At 38.1% G+C, this 16,992-nt stretch overlaps 1 protein-coding gene across 4 annotated transcripts in view; it reads right to left on the reverse strand.

The window, feature by feature from the left end:
* UCHL5 (ubiquitin C-terminal hydrolase L5) overlaps positions 1–16,992 on the reverse strand; it is a 68,036-nt gene that overhangs the window by 36,225 nt on the left and 14,819 nt on the right. For all 4 annotated transcript variants that reach the window (XM_045298158.1, XM_004706655.3, XM_004706654.2 and 1 more), the window contains exon 3: positions 15,414–15,519. In XM_045298158.1, coding sequence (XP_045154093.1) covers positions 15,414–15,519 — 106 coding nt within the window. The remainder of the gene's footprint in view (positions 1–15,413; positions 15,520–16,992) is intronic.

The following is a 16,992-nucleotide window of genomic DNA, read 5'->3' on the forward strand; positions in this document are numbered from 1 at the left end:
TGAGAATGATGAGGGCAGTGAATGTACAAATGCGCTTTACACAATTGATGTATGTATGGATTGTGATAAGAGTTGTATGAGCCCCTAATAAAACGGTTATAAATAAATAAATAAATAAAAATCTTAAAAATTAAAAAAAAAAGAATTGTGGTGCTGAAGAAGAATATTGAAAGTATCAAGGACTGCTAAAAGAACAAGCAGATCTGTTTTGGAAGAAGTAAGGCCGGAGAGCTCCTGAGAGGCAAGGATGGCAAGAATTCATCTAATATACTTTGAACACATATTGTCAGAAGAGACCAGTCCCTGGAGAAGGACATCATGTTTGGTAAAGTGGAGGGATGACAAAAAAGAGGAAGGCCCTCAATAAGATGGATTGACACAGTGGCTGCAACAGTGGGTTTAGGCATAGAAAAAATTGTGAAGATGGTGTAGGACTGTGCAGTGTTTCATTCTGCTATGCATCCGGGTTGCCAACTTGATGGCATCTTACAAGAAACTAAGACCACCCAGAAGAACCATTTCTGAACCAACTGAATGGCAAAAATTATAATGGTCTGACAATACAAAATAGTGGAGTATGTGGTTCCATTAAAACTCTTATGCATTACTGAGTATAAATAGTCAGGGGGAATGTAAATTAGAGCATCAACTTAGGAAAATATTTTGGTAATTTTGCCTATAGTTGTACATTTTCATATTAGATGAAGTAGGCATTCTACTTGTAAGTATATACTAGGAAATATAGATTTGTACAACTGGAGACACACAGAAATATTATAGCAGAACAAGGGAAAACTGAAATGTAAATCTAGAAAAGTGAAAAAACTGCAATATGTTCATGCAATCAATACTACATGACATGTAAAATAAATAACTACCATGATACAAAAGTTTATAAATCTTAGCAATACTATATTAAGTGGAAAAACGTCCCCCCAAACTATATGCTATTGTTTATCAAGCAGAACTCTAATACATGTACATTATGGTTTCAAAAAGATACTTAATAAAGAAAGAAAAAAAAAACAAACCCTACTGCCATCAAGTCAATTCTGACTCAGAGTGACCCTATAGGTCAGAATACATCAGTTTCTTTCGGATTTATGAAACTGTAAATCATTATGAAAGCAGAAAGCCTCATCAGTCTCCTATGGAGGGAGTAGGCGTAAATTCGAACTGCTAATGTAGTTAGCAGGCCAAAACAAAAGCCACTAAGCCAGCAGGGGTCCTAAAAGCAAGGAAGTGAAAAACAATATTCAGCATGGATTTTAAACATAATGAAACACCTTACAAGATTGGTTTTCTGAGTTTTAAGGCTTAGCATCACAGATCTGTGGGACAAGTCACTTAATTGTTAAAACATAGGTCAGAAAGTGCAAATTCTGCATTCCAATGTGGTGAGTTGCACCCGTGGGCTGCTAAAATGATTACTAGTCCCTACTCATCTGGAACCAAAAAGAACAAAGACTCAGAGAAGTCTCTAGAGGATGATTGGTCTCCATGAGCCATAGCTTCATATATCCTGAGACCCGACACCAGAACCAACTATCTGATCAAAGCCACACTAGGTGAATTCCAATACAAGGTAAGTTAGGCAAATTCTTAAGACAGCCAGATTCAATGAATTAGTTGAACTATGGCAATGAATTTGGTTTTCCTGGACAAAACCACTGAGACTATTACCATGAGATACTCTTTAAAATTTGAAATGAAGCTACTCCCAAAGGTAGCTAAATCAACTAAATCACAGATAGGCTCACAAAATAAAAAATATCACATGTGAGTATGAGGGTCCTTTTAAAAAATCATTGAAATGAGACCAAATGGGCAGTAATTAATTACTCTAAAGGAAAGATGAGAAGGTAAAAGGGCATGGAAATTAGATTACTGGAGTGTTGTCTTCACTAGTCTTTTCTACTTTATCTCTAGTTCCAACATCATAGCAGTAGCTACATAGAACTCAGATGAAATTCATGATTAAGGTTTATTAAGGAAGTTAATAGGTAATAATGTAAGAGATGATCAGGACAGAGCTGTTTAGCACATGTTACAACATTCTTTTAAAGCTGCTAACATACATACAATTCAGCTTTAAGCCTCCACCCAAAGATTTTCAGCTCAAGCTCTGTGGGTCAGCCAACTCAGCAGTGGCACCCCACTCCAGTAATCCTGAGCCCAAAGGCACTCAGCTTCACTTCTTTGTATCAGCAAGTCTAGCTTCCTCAATTAAAGGCCCAGAAGCATCCTATTCCACAAGCCTGCACAAAAGACTTCACCTTTACGTGCTCCATTCTGACATCTTGAGACGTCAGAGCTCTATTCTAGCTCTAGGAAGCTCATTGCACAGAGATCTTGGGTCCGTGGGACACCTTCCACTCCTGGCTCTTGCTAGTAGTGAAATCCACCCTCCTGCTTCTCAGAGGGCTCATTTTACACACAGCAGGATGGCATTCCAGGGAAACCTGCTCACAATTAAAGTGAATTCTATCAGTATTTTCCCCCATCTGACCAGACCCATGCCAAGAGTTAGAGACTATGACTGGAAGGGTCACATTAAACCATTCACTCCCCTTACAACTGGAAAAGCCACCAACAGAACAAAATGAATGAAAGTGACAACATACGGTGAAGTTTAACAAATGTCACTAAATCATGTGTGTAGAAATTGTTAATTGGGACCGTAATTTGCTGTTGTAAACTTTCATCTTAAATACAGTATTTTCCCTTTAATCAGCATGGAGGTGCCTATGGATAGGGAGGACCTGAGGAAATTGCATACAATCAACCCTCACGACTCATGTATTTTTTTACTACACGAGTAAATTTGCCTACTCACTAAAATTTGCAACACAAAATCAATACATGTGCAATATAAAAAAATTCACTTTCTCTCATTTTCCCAGACTTACATGTACAGAGAGGCACACATGTTCTCCGCTGAGATTGAACAAGGTTAGCTCAGTACTAATTCTGTGTTTATGAGACCTTATAGAATGTAACTACCACAAATAATTGGCTAGTAAGATAAAATTTATTTTGGTGGTGAGTTCTTGAGTGCTTACGTTACTTAAAATAACCAATAAAATGTCCAAATAAAGTCATGTATGGGCCATGGGTGTGTCATGGGTTAAGAATTATCATAATCCCCTCTACATGCCTGAAGACTGAATTTTTAAGGAGAAACGGTACACAGTAATTATTTGATATATCTTTCTCCTTCATTCTCATATCCAAACCATTACACATTAAAGGTGTTAGATACATTACTCAAATCTACCTAGCTACACTATCAAAATTGTGTCTACTCTCACCTGGAGTTCCACAAAAGCCTCTGGATATCTACTCTTAGATCCTACACTACTCTCTCCTCTTCAAATGCATTCCCAATACAATAGTCAAAGAGAAGTCTTCTAAATGATTATCTGGCTTTCAGCCTGTGCACGCTGTAGGGAAGCATCATTAGGGTCCCCCCTGCCCCCCACCCTGCCATAATATCTAAATCGGAGTCTCTTAACGAGTGGGAACAGTTGTAGAAACTGTTCACCAGAGAACTGAGTTTTGAAACAATAGAAGAGTCTGCAGAGCCATTTTGAGCAATGGGGGACGCTCACAGACTGTAGGGTAATGAGACCCAAACACCAAGCACCCCACAGACTTTGGGTCTGTCACTCACTCTAATGTGGAAGAGATGGATACAGCCCTGAATACAGGGCCACACAAGGTAGATGGAAGAGTTGTGGAACCAATGAGGGCTGTCTCATGAGAAGACTCTCAAAGACCAGGTCCCCATTTAACTCTGAAAAAGATCTTTGTTGGTGACATCAAACAAGATCTGAAAAGCACCACCTGCAGGATTATTTTGAGCAATATGGGAAAACGGAATTGAAATTATGACTGAACTCGAGGCATTGGCAAGAACAGGAGCTTTGCTTTTGTGACTTTTGATGACCATGATTGTCATTCAGAAGTACCATACTGTGACTGGCCACAACTGTGAAGTAAGGAAAGCCCTGTGGAAGCAAGAGATGGCCAGTGCCTCTTTGATGGAAACCTCAGTGGTAGTTGAGGAGGTGGATTTGGTGGGAATGACAACTTTGGTCAGGGCAGAAACTTCAGTGTTGCCTTTGGTGGGAGCTGAGGCAGTGGTGGATATGGAGACAAAGGGATGGTTATAATGGATTTGGTAAAGATGGAAGCAATTTTAGAGGTGGCTGAAGCTACAAAGATTTTGGAAATTTCAACAATCAGGCTTCCAATTTTGGATTGATGAAGGGAGGAAACGTCGGAGGCAGAAACTCTGGCCCTTACTGTGGTGGGGGGTCAATACTTTGCCATACGAGGAAACCAAGGGGGGGAATGGGAGTTCAAGAAGTAGCAAGAGCTTATGGCAGTGGCAGGAGATTTGAATGACTACCAGGAAACAAAGCTTAGCAGAAGAGAGTCAGAGAACGGACAGGGAAGCTACAGGTTACAGAGATTTGTGAACTCAGCCAAGCAGTGGTAGCATGGCCTGGCTGCTACAAAGAAGATATGTGTTAGACAACACTCATGTGTATGGACAAAAGAACTTGAGGACTGTATTTGTGACTGATTGTATAACAGGTTATTTTAGTTTTGTTCTGTGGAAAGTGTAAAGCATTCCAACAAAGAGTATTAATACAGTTTCTTTTTTCCTTTTTGTACCCATGTTGTTGATTGCTAAATGTAATAGTCTGACCATGACACTAAATAAATGTCTTTTTAAAATGTGCAGTGTAAAGTTAGTCTACTCTTAAGCACTCTTGATAAACTGCCCCGACAGTGTGAAATGTAGAAGTCCTTCAGGGTGATGCCAGGTTGATTTGAAATATACTTATACTTAACCTTAGACTGCTTGAGGGCAGAGAAGCCATTATTTTCTGAAACCGTGGTTGTAGTTGACATGACAGTTACTGTTGTGTAACCTAGAGTTCACATTAAAAATGATCACCCAAGCAAATTAACAGTTTATTTGGTTATAAAAGAAATCATCCTATGCAAGATATCTAAATTGAATAATTGAAGTAGATAAAATTACAGATGGAGTTGGAACTTACGTATCATCCATTATCATGTGTAATCAATACACAATTTAATCTTTAAAAAAATGATTATGTGATCACGCCATCCTTTGTAAACACTTCAATGACATTCTATTGCTCTTAGTATACATGGCCTAAAATATTCTACACACTCTGTTCTTTGCTCCATCTGTGACAAAATGCTGCTAGTTTTCCTCCCATGTCCATCCTCCAAAATCCCCAGATTTGGGCCAGACCCTATGGCCCCCTAGTCTCTTTTGCTCAGTAGTCACGTGAATATGTCCTTACTAGAGGGAAGCAAGCATAGGACAGGGGCAACTTTGAGTCCTTAAACAAAGAGAAGTATGTTATTCTCTTGATGCTCTCTGAAGAGGGCAACCGAGAGAAGGACTGAAGCCCCCGCAAGCACCTGGGATGATAGAGAAATCTTTAAAACAGAACAAAAACAAAATAAAAGTTCTTTGTTTGGCGTGAGGTTGTATTTCATGTAAAACTTTTTTCTACATTTAGCCAAATTATTACCCTAACATATCACTTTAGAGCTTCATATTTTGTGGTATTCCCTACTTTCTCTCTAGCCTGCAGCTACGCTGACTCCCTTACCTTCGATTGTTTTATTCCTTTTAATCCCTTTGACCGTGAGAAGCATAACCAATGACGGACAGCCTTGAGAAGAATGGGATTCCAGAACACTTCATTGTGCTCATGTAGCACCTGCACATGGACAAAGGGGCAGCTGTACGAACAGCATGTGGAAATACTGCATGGCTTAAAATCTGGAAAAGTTTGTATCTGGGTTTTATCCTTTTGCTATATTATTCAGTCTGTGTGCTGAGCAGATATTCCAGGAGGCTGGACTATATGATAAGAACATCAGGATTAGAAGGAAACCTATTAACAACTGAGATGTGGAAATGATGCAACTTTGCTTGCTGAGAGCAACGAGGGCTTGAAGCACTTACTGATGAAGATCAAGGACAGCAGCCTTCAATATGGATTGCAATTCAATGTGAGAAAACCCAAATCCTCACAACTGAACTAATAGATAACATCATAAGGAACAGAGAAAACAAATGGTCAAGAACTTCACCTTACCTGGGTCCACAATCAATGTTCATAGAAACAGCAGTCAAGAAATCAAATGATGTATTTCATTAGGCAAACATGCTATAAAAGATTCCTTCAAAGTGTTTAAGAGCAAGGATGTCACTTTGAGGACTAAGGCTAAGGTATGCCTGACCCAAACCATATTTTCAATAGTTTCATGTGCATGTGAAAGTTGAATATTAATTAAATACGGAAAAAACAAAGAATCAGTACATTTGAATTATGGTGCTGATGAAGAATATTCAAAGTACCACTGACTGTCAGAAGAACAAATCTGTCTTACAAGAAGTATAGGCAGAGTGCTCCGTGGAAGGGAGCATGGCAGGACTTCATCTCTTGTAATTTGGACATGCTGTCAGGAGAGACTGGTTCCTGGATAAAGGTAAAGTGGAAGGGAAAAGGAGGAAGACTTTCCACTAGATGGATTGACACAGTGTCTGCAAAAGTGGCCTGAAACAAAAAAATTGTGAGGTTGGCACTAGACCAGGCACTGTTTAGTTCTGTTGTGCTACAGGGCACTAAGGCGCTACCTAACAACTCCCTTTTAACAGAAGATCGTTATGTTAATTTGGGATAACCCTCAACATTTATTCCCTAATTAGTGTATTCCTTTTAGATCTCAGCTGAAACTCAAACTGTCACTCACGGAAGCTGTCCTTAGACTTACGTTATTGATTGATTCCCATTGTTATATGTATGTTGCTTTAGCCATAAATTTAGGGGAGGTAATCTCTGTAGCTTTTAAACTCATGCCAAATATCTTTATTTGGGGGCTTTGGGTCAGACCTGATCATCCAACCATGTGATTTAGGGTGAGTGAGGATTTGAGTTATAGCAGATAGTCTAACAATATGATTTAAAATGGGGACTCTGAGTCACACTAAAATATCTAAATATTTCTGAAGAAGCTGGAAACTGAAATCAAGCATGTAGGTAGCCAACCAGGTCTACATGACTAAGCTTCAATAAAAAGTTTATACACCAAGGCCTAAGTGCTATTCCTTGGTTGTCACTATTCTGCCACATATCACTACTGGGAAGTTAGTACTGCCTGAAACTCCACTGGGAAAGGTTAACTGGCAGCTCCAAGAATCAAACTTGCTTTGACTCTGCCTCATACATTTTTCCCTTTTGACTCTAATATGCACTGTTTAAAGGTAATAAATAACTGAAGCTATTCCAGCTTTATGTGAATTCTTCAAGTGAATCATTGAAACTAAAGAAAGGTTGTTCTCAAGGACCCTCAAACCTGCAGTAAGTGTCAGAATTGAGGGTAACATTGAACATCTACTATGTGCCAGAAAACCAAACCAAACTCACTTCCATTAAGTTGATTCCAACTCATACTGACCCTGTAAGACCTGACAGAACTGTTCCTATGGCTTTCAGACTATTTACGGAAGTAGAAAGCCCCATGTGTCTCCCGTGGTTTTGAACTGGTGACCTTCCAGTTAGCAACCCAATGAGTAACCACTATGCCACTAGAACCCCTGTGTCAGAAAATATACATAAAAGTGAAATACCAAACTCCTGAGTTTAGTTTCAAGTGGATGAAATAAAATTAAAAAACCAATTACTTGGAGGTGTGTGTGTGTGTGTGTGTGTGTGTGTGTGTGTGTGTATGTGTGTGTACACACATATGTATGGGGGCCTCCAAGTTTGTGGCAAAATAAAAATGAGATAATGCAATTATCTCACAAACTTTTTAGATGTGTATACGTGTACAGAAAAATCTTTACCAACAAAGAAACATATTTCTATATTATATACTTCGTAATGTTTAAATTTGGTATAATAAGCATATAGTCTTACACTGTAAAAATAACAAAAACTTTTCTAAAAAGGAGAAAAATCACCTGACGAGCTTTTAAAAGTATCCATAAGAGGCCTTACCCTTTATCTCCTAGCCACAACACAGTAATCACAAACTGTAGTTTTAAAACAATAACTATGGTATAAATTGATACTTAAGTATTGCAGTTCAGTGAACTACTTAATATGGCTCTTCTAGCCATAGTCTGTGTAACTCCCACCAAGTGACCTTTTTTTTCCTGATAGCCTGAGCAAGGAAAAAACAGGACATTATTCAGTTGTGTGTGATTAACAGAGCTAATTGTGATTGTAAAAATTTGGAACTCTAATGTGAGGATTGGCCAATTTTGCCACCATGTTGTTTGCCATCTCAGAAGCAAAATGGGAGGATCTCACTACCATCAATAAAGAAGAAACAAATCAGGAGTGGCGATTACCTTTGAACCTCCTAGATCCAGGTTCAGGAATCTGTGACACCACAAGAGCAGCAGAGAAGCGGCAGCAGGAACGAGTCAGAGCACCAGACAGAGTGGTAGTTTCCCAGCTTACAGTAAAGAGTAAAGCTGAGTCTTCAGATAAGAGACCCTTTTTTAGAATGGGGTCTCTCCAGCCACTTAACTGAGAAAGCTAGTTTTAATGATCCTTGGACCTACAGCCAAGTTCCTTCAAGTTGAGGCTTATGGCAGACTGGAGTCTTTGGGGGCACTTATTAGCAGTTCTAAAAGAGGCCAGGAAAAAAAGCCAAGGGCTGCCTACCGGTATGTCAGAGAAGGGGCTTCCCTGACCAAAGAACTATATCCTAAACATTTCTGATGCTGAATTGTAGCTCATTAACTTCTCTAATAAACCCTATAACCACAAGTATTGCCTTTGAGTTCTACATGGCCATTACAATAAATTATTGAAGCCAAGAGAAATTTAGAAAGTGCTATGGAAAGGGATGGTTGGAAGTAGAATTGGTAAGGAGGGTGGAGGCATGTTTGACCCTTGCCACATAGGAATCAACCTTAGGCAACTGTGGAGGTTTTTTTTCCCCCTTTTGAAGTCAGAGGAGGGTTCAGATGCCAGTTATTCTCACAAATATAAAAACATTACAATACTGTGATGAAGTAAATTTCTTAATACGGCTCTTCTAGTCACGTCTTTGTAACTCTCACCAAATGATTGGTGGGACTACATAAATAGGGTGTGTGAAGCACTAAGAAAGGAATGGCCAATTTTGGTTGCCATTCCATGTGTATAAAAGAGCCAGAACAGGAACAGAGAAAACTCTCAGAGCCATCAAAGCAAAAAAGCTGCCAGCAGAGCATGTTCAAAATCCCCACCTAAAGTGGCAGAAGGAGCAGAGGTCAGGCAAGTTAAGTTCTAATTCCACCAAGTATTAGTGGTGTGACCTCAGGAAAATTAATTATTCTAGGCCATAATGTTGTCATCTGTGCAATGTAGGTAACAACCTCATTGAGGTGTTGTAAGGATTAAATTAAATAATACATTTAAAGCACAACATCTGGCACACTATAAGTATGGTACATGTTGGCTACTAGTATATTATTATAACTATCCTTAATAAGAAGGAACATGACTGTCTAGTTACTGTTATATCCTTAGTAGCTAAAAACAGCCTACTGATGCCTACCAAAAAGCAGGTGCTCATAAACTACCTGTTGATTAATGAGACAAAGTGCTTTATAAAGATACTCACTTTCATCACTAACTATAAGTGTAAATTCTGCTGGAGGAGGTGGGGGGGATACTTTTTAACTACACAATGAAATTATATTTTCCAAAGTCTTAAATTTAAAATGAAAGTTCTGATTTCTCTAAAAATCTCAACTCAAAAAGGTTGAGGAGAAACTAATTTGAAAGAAAAAACTGTAAAACAAGGGAAAGAAGTTATAACTAAAATAGCACTGGCTTGATCTAAAAGGGTAGTGAGTAGAAGCAGCCATTTGATTTTGTCCACCTTTCTAAAAGTCACCTAGATTATCCTAAGTAATTTTTTGAGTCGCAGAATAAGTAGTTTTTAAAATGTAATCATATTTAACTTGGATTCTAAGTACTCATCAAACTTAACATTTTCGTTTTCAGTGTTTCCAAACAATAGGCCAGATAAATGGAGTCCTCCAATGAAACCAATGTTATTTTCCTGATACTTGTATAGATTATAATAACCAAACTCAAACCCACTACCATTGAATCTCTCCCAAAAGACAGCAACCCTAATGGTCAGAGTAGAGTTGTTCCTTCAAGTTTCTGAGGCTTTAAGTCTTTACCGGAGCCAAAAGCTTCAGCCATTTTCCTTGGAGCTGACAGTGGGTTTGAACCATCAACCTTGAAGTTAGCAGCCCAATGCTTAACCCCCTATACCACCAATACTCATCATTTAGATTGTAGTTCTCACAATGGGATTCACAGATTCACAGGGATCCTGACACGACTCTTTCAAGGGGGTGTGAGTTCCTAATTGTTACCACAGTATTTTTACATTTGCACTGAGGATGTGAAATCAATTGTGGGGCCCCAGAGGAAAATATTTAACATTATTTATTTAAACTCCCAGTGGGAGAATCTGCCCAGTATTATGATGCTAAATATGCTTTTTACCAAATTTCTTTACAGCCCTGAGTGACCCAGGCTGTATGTTATAGGCTAGCATTTTAATTTTTATCTTTTCAAAGTGTATAGCATTCTTCAGAGACCATATCAGAATTATCATACTGGAAACCCTACTAAGAGAACTGACTTTACCTTAAACACACCTGTCTAACTCCTTACTCTAAACAAAGTTGAAACATTCTAGCATTAAAAAAAGCAGACAGCTACTATCTCGACGCTGTAGATTTGGAAGTCAGTAGACTTTGGTTCAAATATCTTGCTTTTAATGTTACCCAGTAATTGGCAACTTAAGACTACCATATACTTGCTGTTTTCATACTTTCTTTGCTTTTTGTGACATGTCTATTCCTACAGGCACAGTTTCGCCTTAGTAAATGAGCATTATTGAAATGTTCGCCTTTTGTCTAAGCCTCACTGCTTTCTCAGTGTTCAGTTCCTTAAGTTTTACGCCTAAGTGCACATCCCATGTATTTTAGTATGAAAAGCTTTCCTGTAGATGTATATTTTCCTTTTCTCACTAGTTTTTCAAATTCTGTACCTTTCGCTAAATAATGATACTCCTATTAGAACTGGAGGCCTGATGGTGTAGTGGTTATGCATTAGGCTGCTAACAGGCTGGCAGTTCAAAAGTACCAGCTGCTCCAAGAGAGAAATATATCGCTTTTTTCTCCCATAAAGTGTTAGTCGTGGAAACCCACAGGGGCAGTTCTATACTGGCCATTGGGTCACTATGATTCAGAAACTATTCAAATGCAATGAGTAGTGATTAAGTAGTAGTATTAGAATTACCAATGTTTGTGGAAGTTACATAAATAATTTCTCAAGAAGTTGATAATACTGCCTCTAAAGTGGACCAGGGAAATATATAAACTGTAGAGATCAGAAAGGACTTTTGTGCTCACACTGAATCATAAACCCTCATCGAAGAACAATTAGTTCTGACAATGTGGCCCTGCTCAATTCTTGCCCTCATGAAGTGATTATTGAAGGAGGCTATGGAAAAGAGTGTGGTGAAGAAATCAGAAAGAATACAATCTAGGATCTTAAAATCTTGTCTTCAAACAAGTAGCCATCTTAAATGAGGAGGTGTCAGCTAAGTCCACACAGAAGGAGCACACCAGCCCATGTGATCCAAGGACTGTAAATAATAAAGTCCACAAACAGAGAAGGGAATTGCACTACAGCTTAAATTCTGTGTACCCGCATCCATACAATGGAGTACTACGCATGCCTAAAATGCAGCGACGAATACATGAAACCCATTGATGCATGGGAGGGACTGGAGGAAATCATGCTAAGCGAAGTAAGCCAAGCACAAAAGGACAAATACAACATGAGTCCACTGAGGTAAGCTTTAAAAAAAAAAAAAAAGCAGGGCATACAGGAAAAGCTACTATATACATACAACCCTAGGGTGAGATCCAGCAATGATGGCAGGGGCCAAACAGATCCAGGGATACATATGGCAGCCAACTAAATAAGAGGGGGAAATAAAGAGGAAGAAGGAAAAAAAACATGGGTGGGGGGAACAGGCATTAATCCACCCAAGGGGAGGGTATTATTTATATCTCCACAGGAGGAGAGAGAGACCAGGCTTCAACCCGATGTGCCAAGGCGTGAATACAACATACAGGCACGTACCAGGGAACCAATAGATCGGTCTGTGGGGCTGGCCCCAATCCCAACTATGTTGACACTCCCCGCCCCCTAAGAATAATGCACTTCAGAGGATAGCACTGGGGCCACAGCTTGGGGAGAGGGGCGTGTCTGATTAGAGCACACAGGAGAAATGCATGCAAAGGGCTGGAGAGGGAGGAGAGGTCATCCTGGCCCACCAAGCCCCAAGGACGATGTTCCTGCTCAGAGCAGCAACGCACCAGGAGGACCATAGGGCTGGCCCCACCAGGGGACACGTCATCCCTCACTGAACCATGACGCTGCAGGGCACAGCACTGGAAACACGGTGCGGGAATAGTGCACAGTCTGGCCCCATCACGCTGAGGCGAGGCACTGAGGGCATGCAGCAGAGCAGGGGGTGGGGGGTGGGGGGCAGAGTGAAGAAAACTCCAGGGAATACCAAAAATAGACTTAGGAGACAGAGTGTGGCACCCCATCAGACTCGACATGAAAACACTCTTAAAGGTCAACAAACAGACCTTGAATTATTTATAGGCTTTCCCATTTTTGTCTGTGGCTTTCTGTTGTTTTGTTTTTTGTTGTTATTTTTTGTTGGCGTTGACTTCCTTTGTTGTTTTATTTGGCTTTGCCCTTATTAATTTATCTTGGGAGACAGAGTATGGCATCCCATCAGACTCGACTGGAAAACACTCGTAATGGCCAACAAACAGACCTTGAACTACTTAGAGGCTTCTCCATTTTTATCAGTGGCTTTCTTTTTGTTATTGTTATTCTGTGTTTGTTTTTGCTGTTGTTATTGTTTTGTTGATTTTTACTTCCTTTGTTGTTTTATTTGGCTTCCCTGGTTTTTGCACTTATTAATGTATCTGCATGTCTATCTAGATAAGACAGTTGGGATAAATAATTCGGAGATGAAAAGAACGGGACCAATGGTTCCGGGTGGATACGGGAGAAGGGGAGGTGGGAGAAAGGAAGGGGGATGGGAGTGGGAACCAACCCAAGGACAAGGGAACAAGTGAACTAAAATCAATAGAAGGAATGTCGTAGGATGCCTAGTGGGGCTCAATCAAGGGCAATGTAGCAGCAAGGATTGTGAGAAGTGATGGAAGAACCCCCAATAAAAGTTGTTGTTTTTTAATTCGGTGTACCCGGTTTGCAGAAGGCGATGGATGACTGTGGAAGCTCAAATTCAATTGCAGAGTCCCACAAGGATTAAGTCTCCATTAAATTCCCTGGGGCCTCTGACCACAGATGTGAATGACCTTGCACTCAGAGAGTATTGGAAAAATGAATTGCTGCAGATATTGTTAGGCTAAAAATGGACATATTATCATTTGTTTTCTTTTTTGACCATTTTTTATTTGTTGTAGTTTTTGCTATCCTCTGCTTTCATTTGGATTGAGTTTTATCTGTATTCTATTATGCTGTTATTGTTGGAGTTTTTATATGACTTTCTTTATATGAGATCCAATATAGGTAAATCTATAGAAACAAACAATAATTCCTTGGGGTTATGGCAGAGGAGACTGAGGGGGGATAATAGGGTGCAAGAATGAAAAAAATGCTCTAAAATTGTGATGATTGCACAAACCCTTTTAATATATTTAAATTATTTATTTGTATAGCGCATGAATTTTAGGTCAATAAACTCATTTAAAAAATCAAATGCTGAAAAAACATAGTATTTGAGCACACATAGGCAGCAGTACTGAACTTTTTCAATGTTTAAATACACATATGTATTTAAAAAACAATAAAACCCGATTTCACTTAAGAACATCATTAATGAAGTAGCAGTTTGTTTTTATTAAATTTCAAACTTGAAGTACACATCTTTTTAATATTATGTGAAAATATAGGAAATACAAATAAAACACTTTAGCTACACAGTAAGATATGACTGCTGTCACAAAGCTACTTATGATTGAGTTGAGCTGAGCTGGCTGCTTTTCTTTGGAGCACCATTTCTACTTGAAAATATGCGTGTCACACAAAACTATCTATTCAGATTAGGGTACTTGATAGTTTCTTGAAAATAAGTGAAATAAATCTGTCACCTGATAAAATAAATAAGTGAAAGAAATCTATCTTCCACTGATAAAATTTGAACTAAACTATAGTTTTGTAAAATTTGCCTTTGTGAACCTAAAAGTACCGTATATACTCGTGTACAAGCAGAGTTTTTCAGCACAATTTTTATGCAGTTTTTGTGGTAAAATTAGGTGCCTCAGCTGATATTCGGTTTGGCTTATATAAGTATATGTGGTATTTCAATTCTTCAATGACTTTTCTGATGAGTTAGGTGGCAAACATTAGCAAAAGGAATTTGTTTATACTGTATAATTAAATGTTTCAACTGTGAAGACCTACAAGACCTACAAAAGTTGGAAAATTTTCCAATTGACCAATGTATGATGTTACAAAATCATACATAAGTAAAAGACATATTTAAAGGGCAAAATAAACCAAAGAATTTTAATACAAAAAAACACAAAGTTCATTAATAAGGTTTCAGATTTCACACTGCAATGAAACTTTAAAAAAGCACTACTTACAATAATACTTACAAAGCAATACATTGGAAGAATATGTGTTCACACTTATCTCAAAAAGATATTCAAATATTTCTCCCTTTCCCAACTACACGTACAAGCAGGTATTAAAAGCTTGTGGGAAAATTCTATTATCTTTTAACTTCACTTCCCCACAAATTTTTTGAAGGCCCTCAGATATATGAGACTGGATTTTCTTCATATATTTCAACCACAAACAAGAAAGCATTGTAGCCAGTTAAAGCAGATATGAGGATTCAATTGTGTTAAATTAAAGCAAATTTTAAAGAACCTTTTAAATATGTAAAACAATTGATTATTCTAATTTTCTTTTTGTAAACATGGTTATTTTTCTATAAATATACATCATGTTAACATTTTAATGAGTTTACTGTTGTTCTTTTTAAACGAATCCGCAAATTTCTTTATTTCTAAGTTTTAATATATGATACAGTAACTCAGTGACTACAATTGATCTAAACAAAAGCTCTTTGAGGGTCTCGATCATTCGTAAAGGGGTCCTGATATGAACTTTAAAGTCACTACACTAGAGGCACATAGGTAGAACAGAGTCCAGTCCATAAAAAGGGCTGCTTTTGAGATTTTCCAGAGTATCCTGGGATCATACCTGCTTGGCAAAAAATATTGTGTCAAGTCTGGAATCCTGAACCACAGAGCCTGCTGGTTCTTCTCCTGGCTGCCATTTGAAAAGAAAAATTAATCCATGAACTGGCCTACAAAATAAAATACAAATTAATGACACTAAACCCTACTTCTTTTATAACATGTAGTTAATACATTAAATTTTAGTCAGATATTTAACACATATAGAATGGTAAATGAAGTAAATTAAGTACTAAGTATGAAAACATTTTTGTTGCTATTGTCATTTATAATCACTAGAGTGCTACCTAAAATGAGGTTAATAACATTTGAGATTATATTAGTTAATATAGAATTATAACAAAAGTTTAATAGGGGATTCATTTCTAAATTATATTACATCTCACTGAGAAACAAAAAAATGGTAAAACTATGAAGCTATTAACCTTGTATTAAAATCTGCTATATGAATAAGGTTCACAGACGATGTTTACAGATAAATGGGTGATAGCTCATAAGTATTATTAAATATTATTAAATAATATTAAATATTATTAAACAATCTTCAAGCTATATAGTATGAATGGTTGTTCTCCTCTTATACGCGTTGTTAAACTAAAACATTAGATTACTACTTTATGATTTCCTCCACTCTGTCTCTCCTAATTTCACTTAGTGAAACTGTTATCTTTTTAGAAAATGTTTCTTTCATTAGCCTTCCCTGAACACTCAGTCAGAATCTATCTCATATTCCACCTAAAGTGATCCCTCTTTTTGTGAAGATGGGAGGAAGGAGTTATCCCTTCCTTACTATTAAAACGACTAGTTATAGCCCTAATGGTGCAGAGGGCTAGACGTTAGGCTCCTAACTGCAAGGTCCATTCAAGCCCATCAGTCACTGTGCGGGACAGACATGAGACAGTCTGCGCCCTATGAAACAAGGGCTGTCAGAAACCCCATGAAGCAGTTCTCTGTCCCGGAGTCAATGTGAGTAGGAAGCAACTCAACAGCAGTGGCTGGTGATGAAGGCAGTCAGAGCCCACCCTTTTCATTTTCAAAGATACCAAGAACTCCGCCACCATCAACTCCACTAGTCTCTCTTAGGGTCAATGGTGAGTGTAGGGAAAAGTGATGTTAGGAAGAAGCTTAAAAAGATAATTCTCATGAGAAAGATGGGAGAAGAAGGTACTTCCTGCATACACATTTGAAACTTGCAATGTAATTTCCCTAAGAAGCAATATAATAATGTGTAAACAATTTCTATATTACTATTAATATTCAGTATCTATCAAATGTATTTTGTAGACTGAGTTATTACATTTACGCTTAACTGTATGCCATGTTCTAGAACTACTGATAGACATATGATTTTTGTGAAAAAGCAACCAATTGGTATTTTGTGAGTATGAAGTTACAAAGGTTTAGGTTTGAATCCTCAACAAATTCCTTATCTAAGTACCTCAGGTTCTTGGTTATAAAATGTAGATAATAATACCTATCTCACAAGATTGAGAAAAAAACAAAAACCCTTGAGATAATTTATTGAACCTAAGAATATCCAAGTGAAATTAAAGCCAAATCTGAATAATCTTCCAGACCAAAAA

The sequence above is a fragment of the Echinops telfairi genome, unplaced genomic scaffold, assembly GCF_000313985.2.
Source record: "Echinops telfairi isolate 266 unplaced genomic scaffold, ASM31398v2 ScPeMD7_7424;HRSCAF=8462, whole genome shotgun sequence".
Lineage (NCBI taxonomy): Eukaryota > Metazoa > Chordata > Mammalia > Afrosoricida > Tenrecidae > Echinops > Echinops telfairi.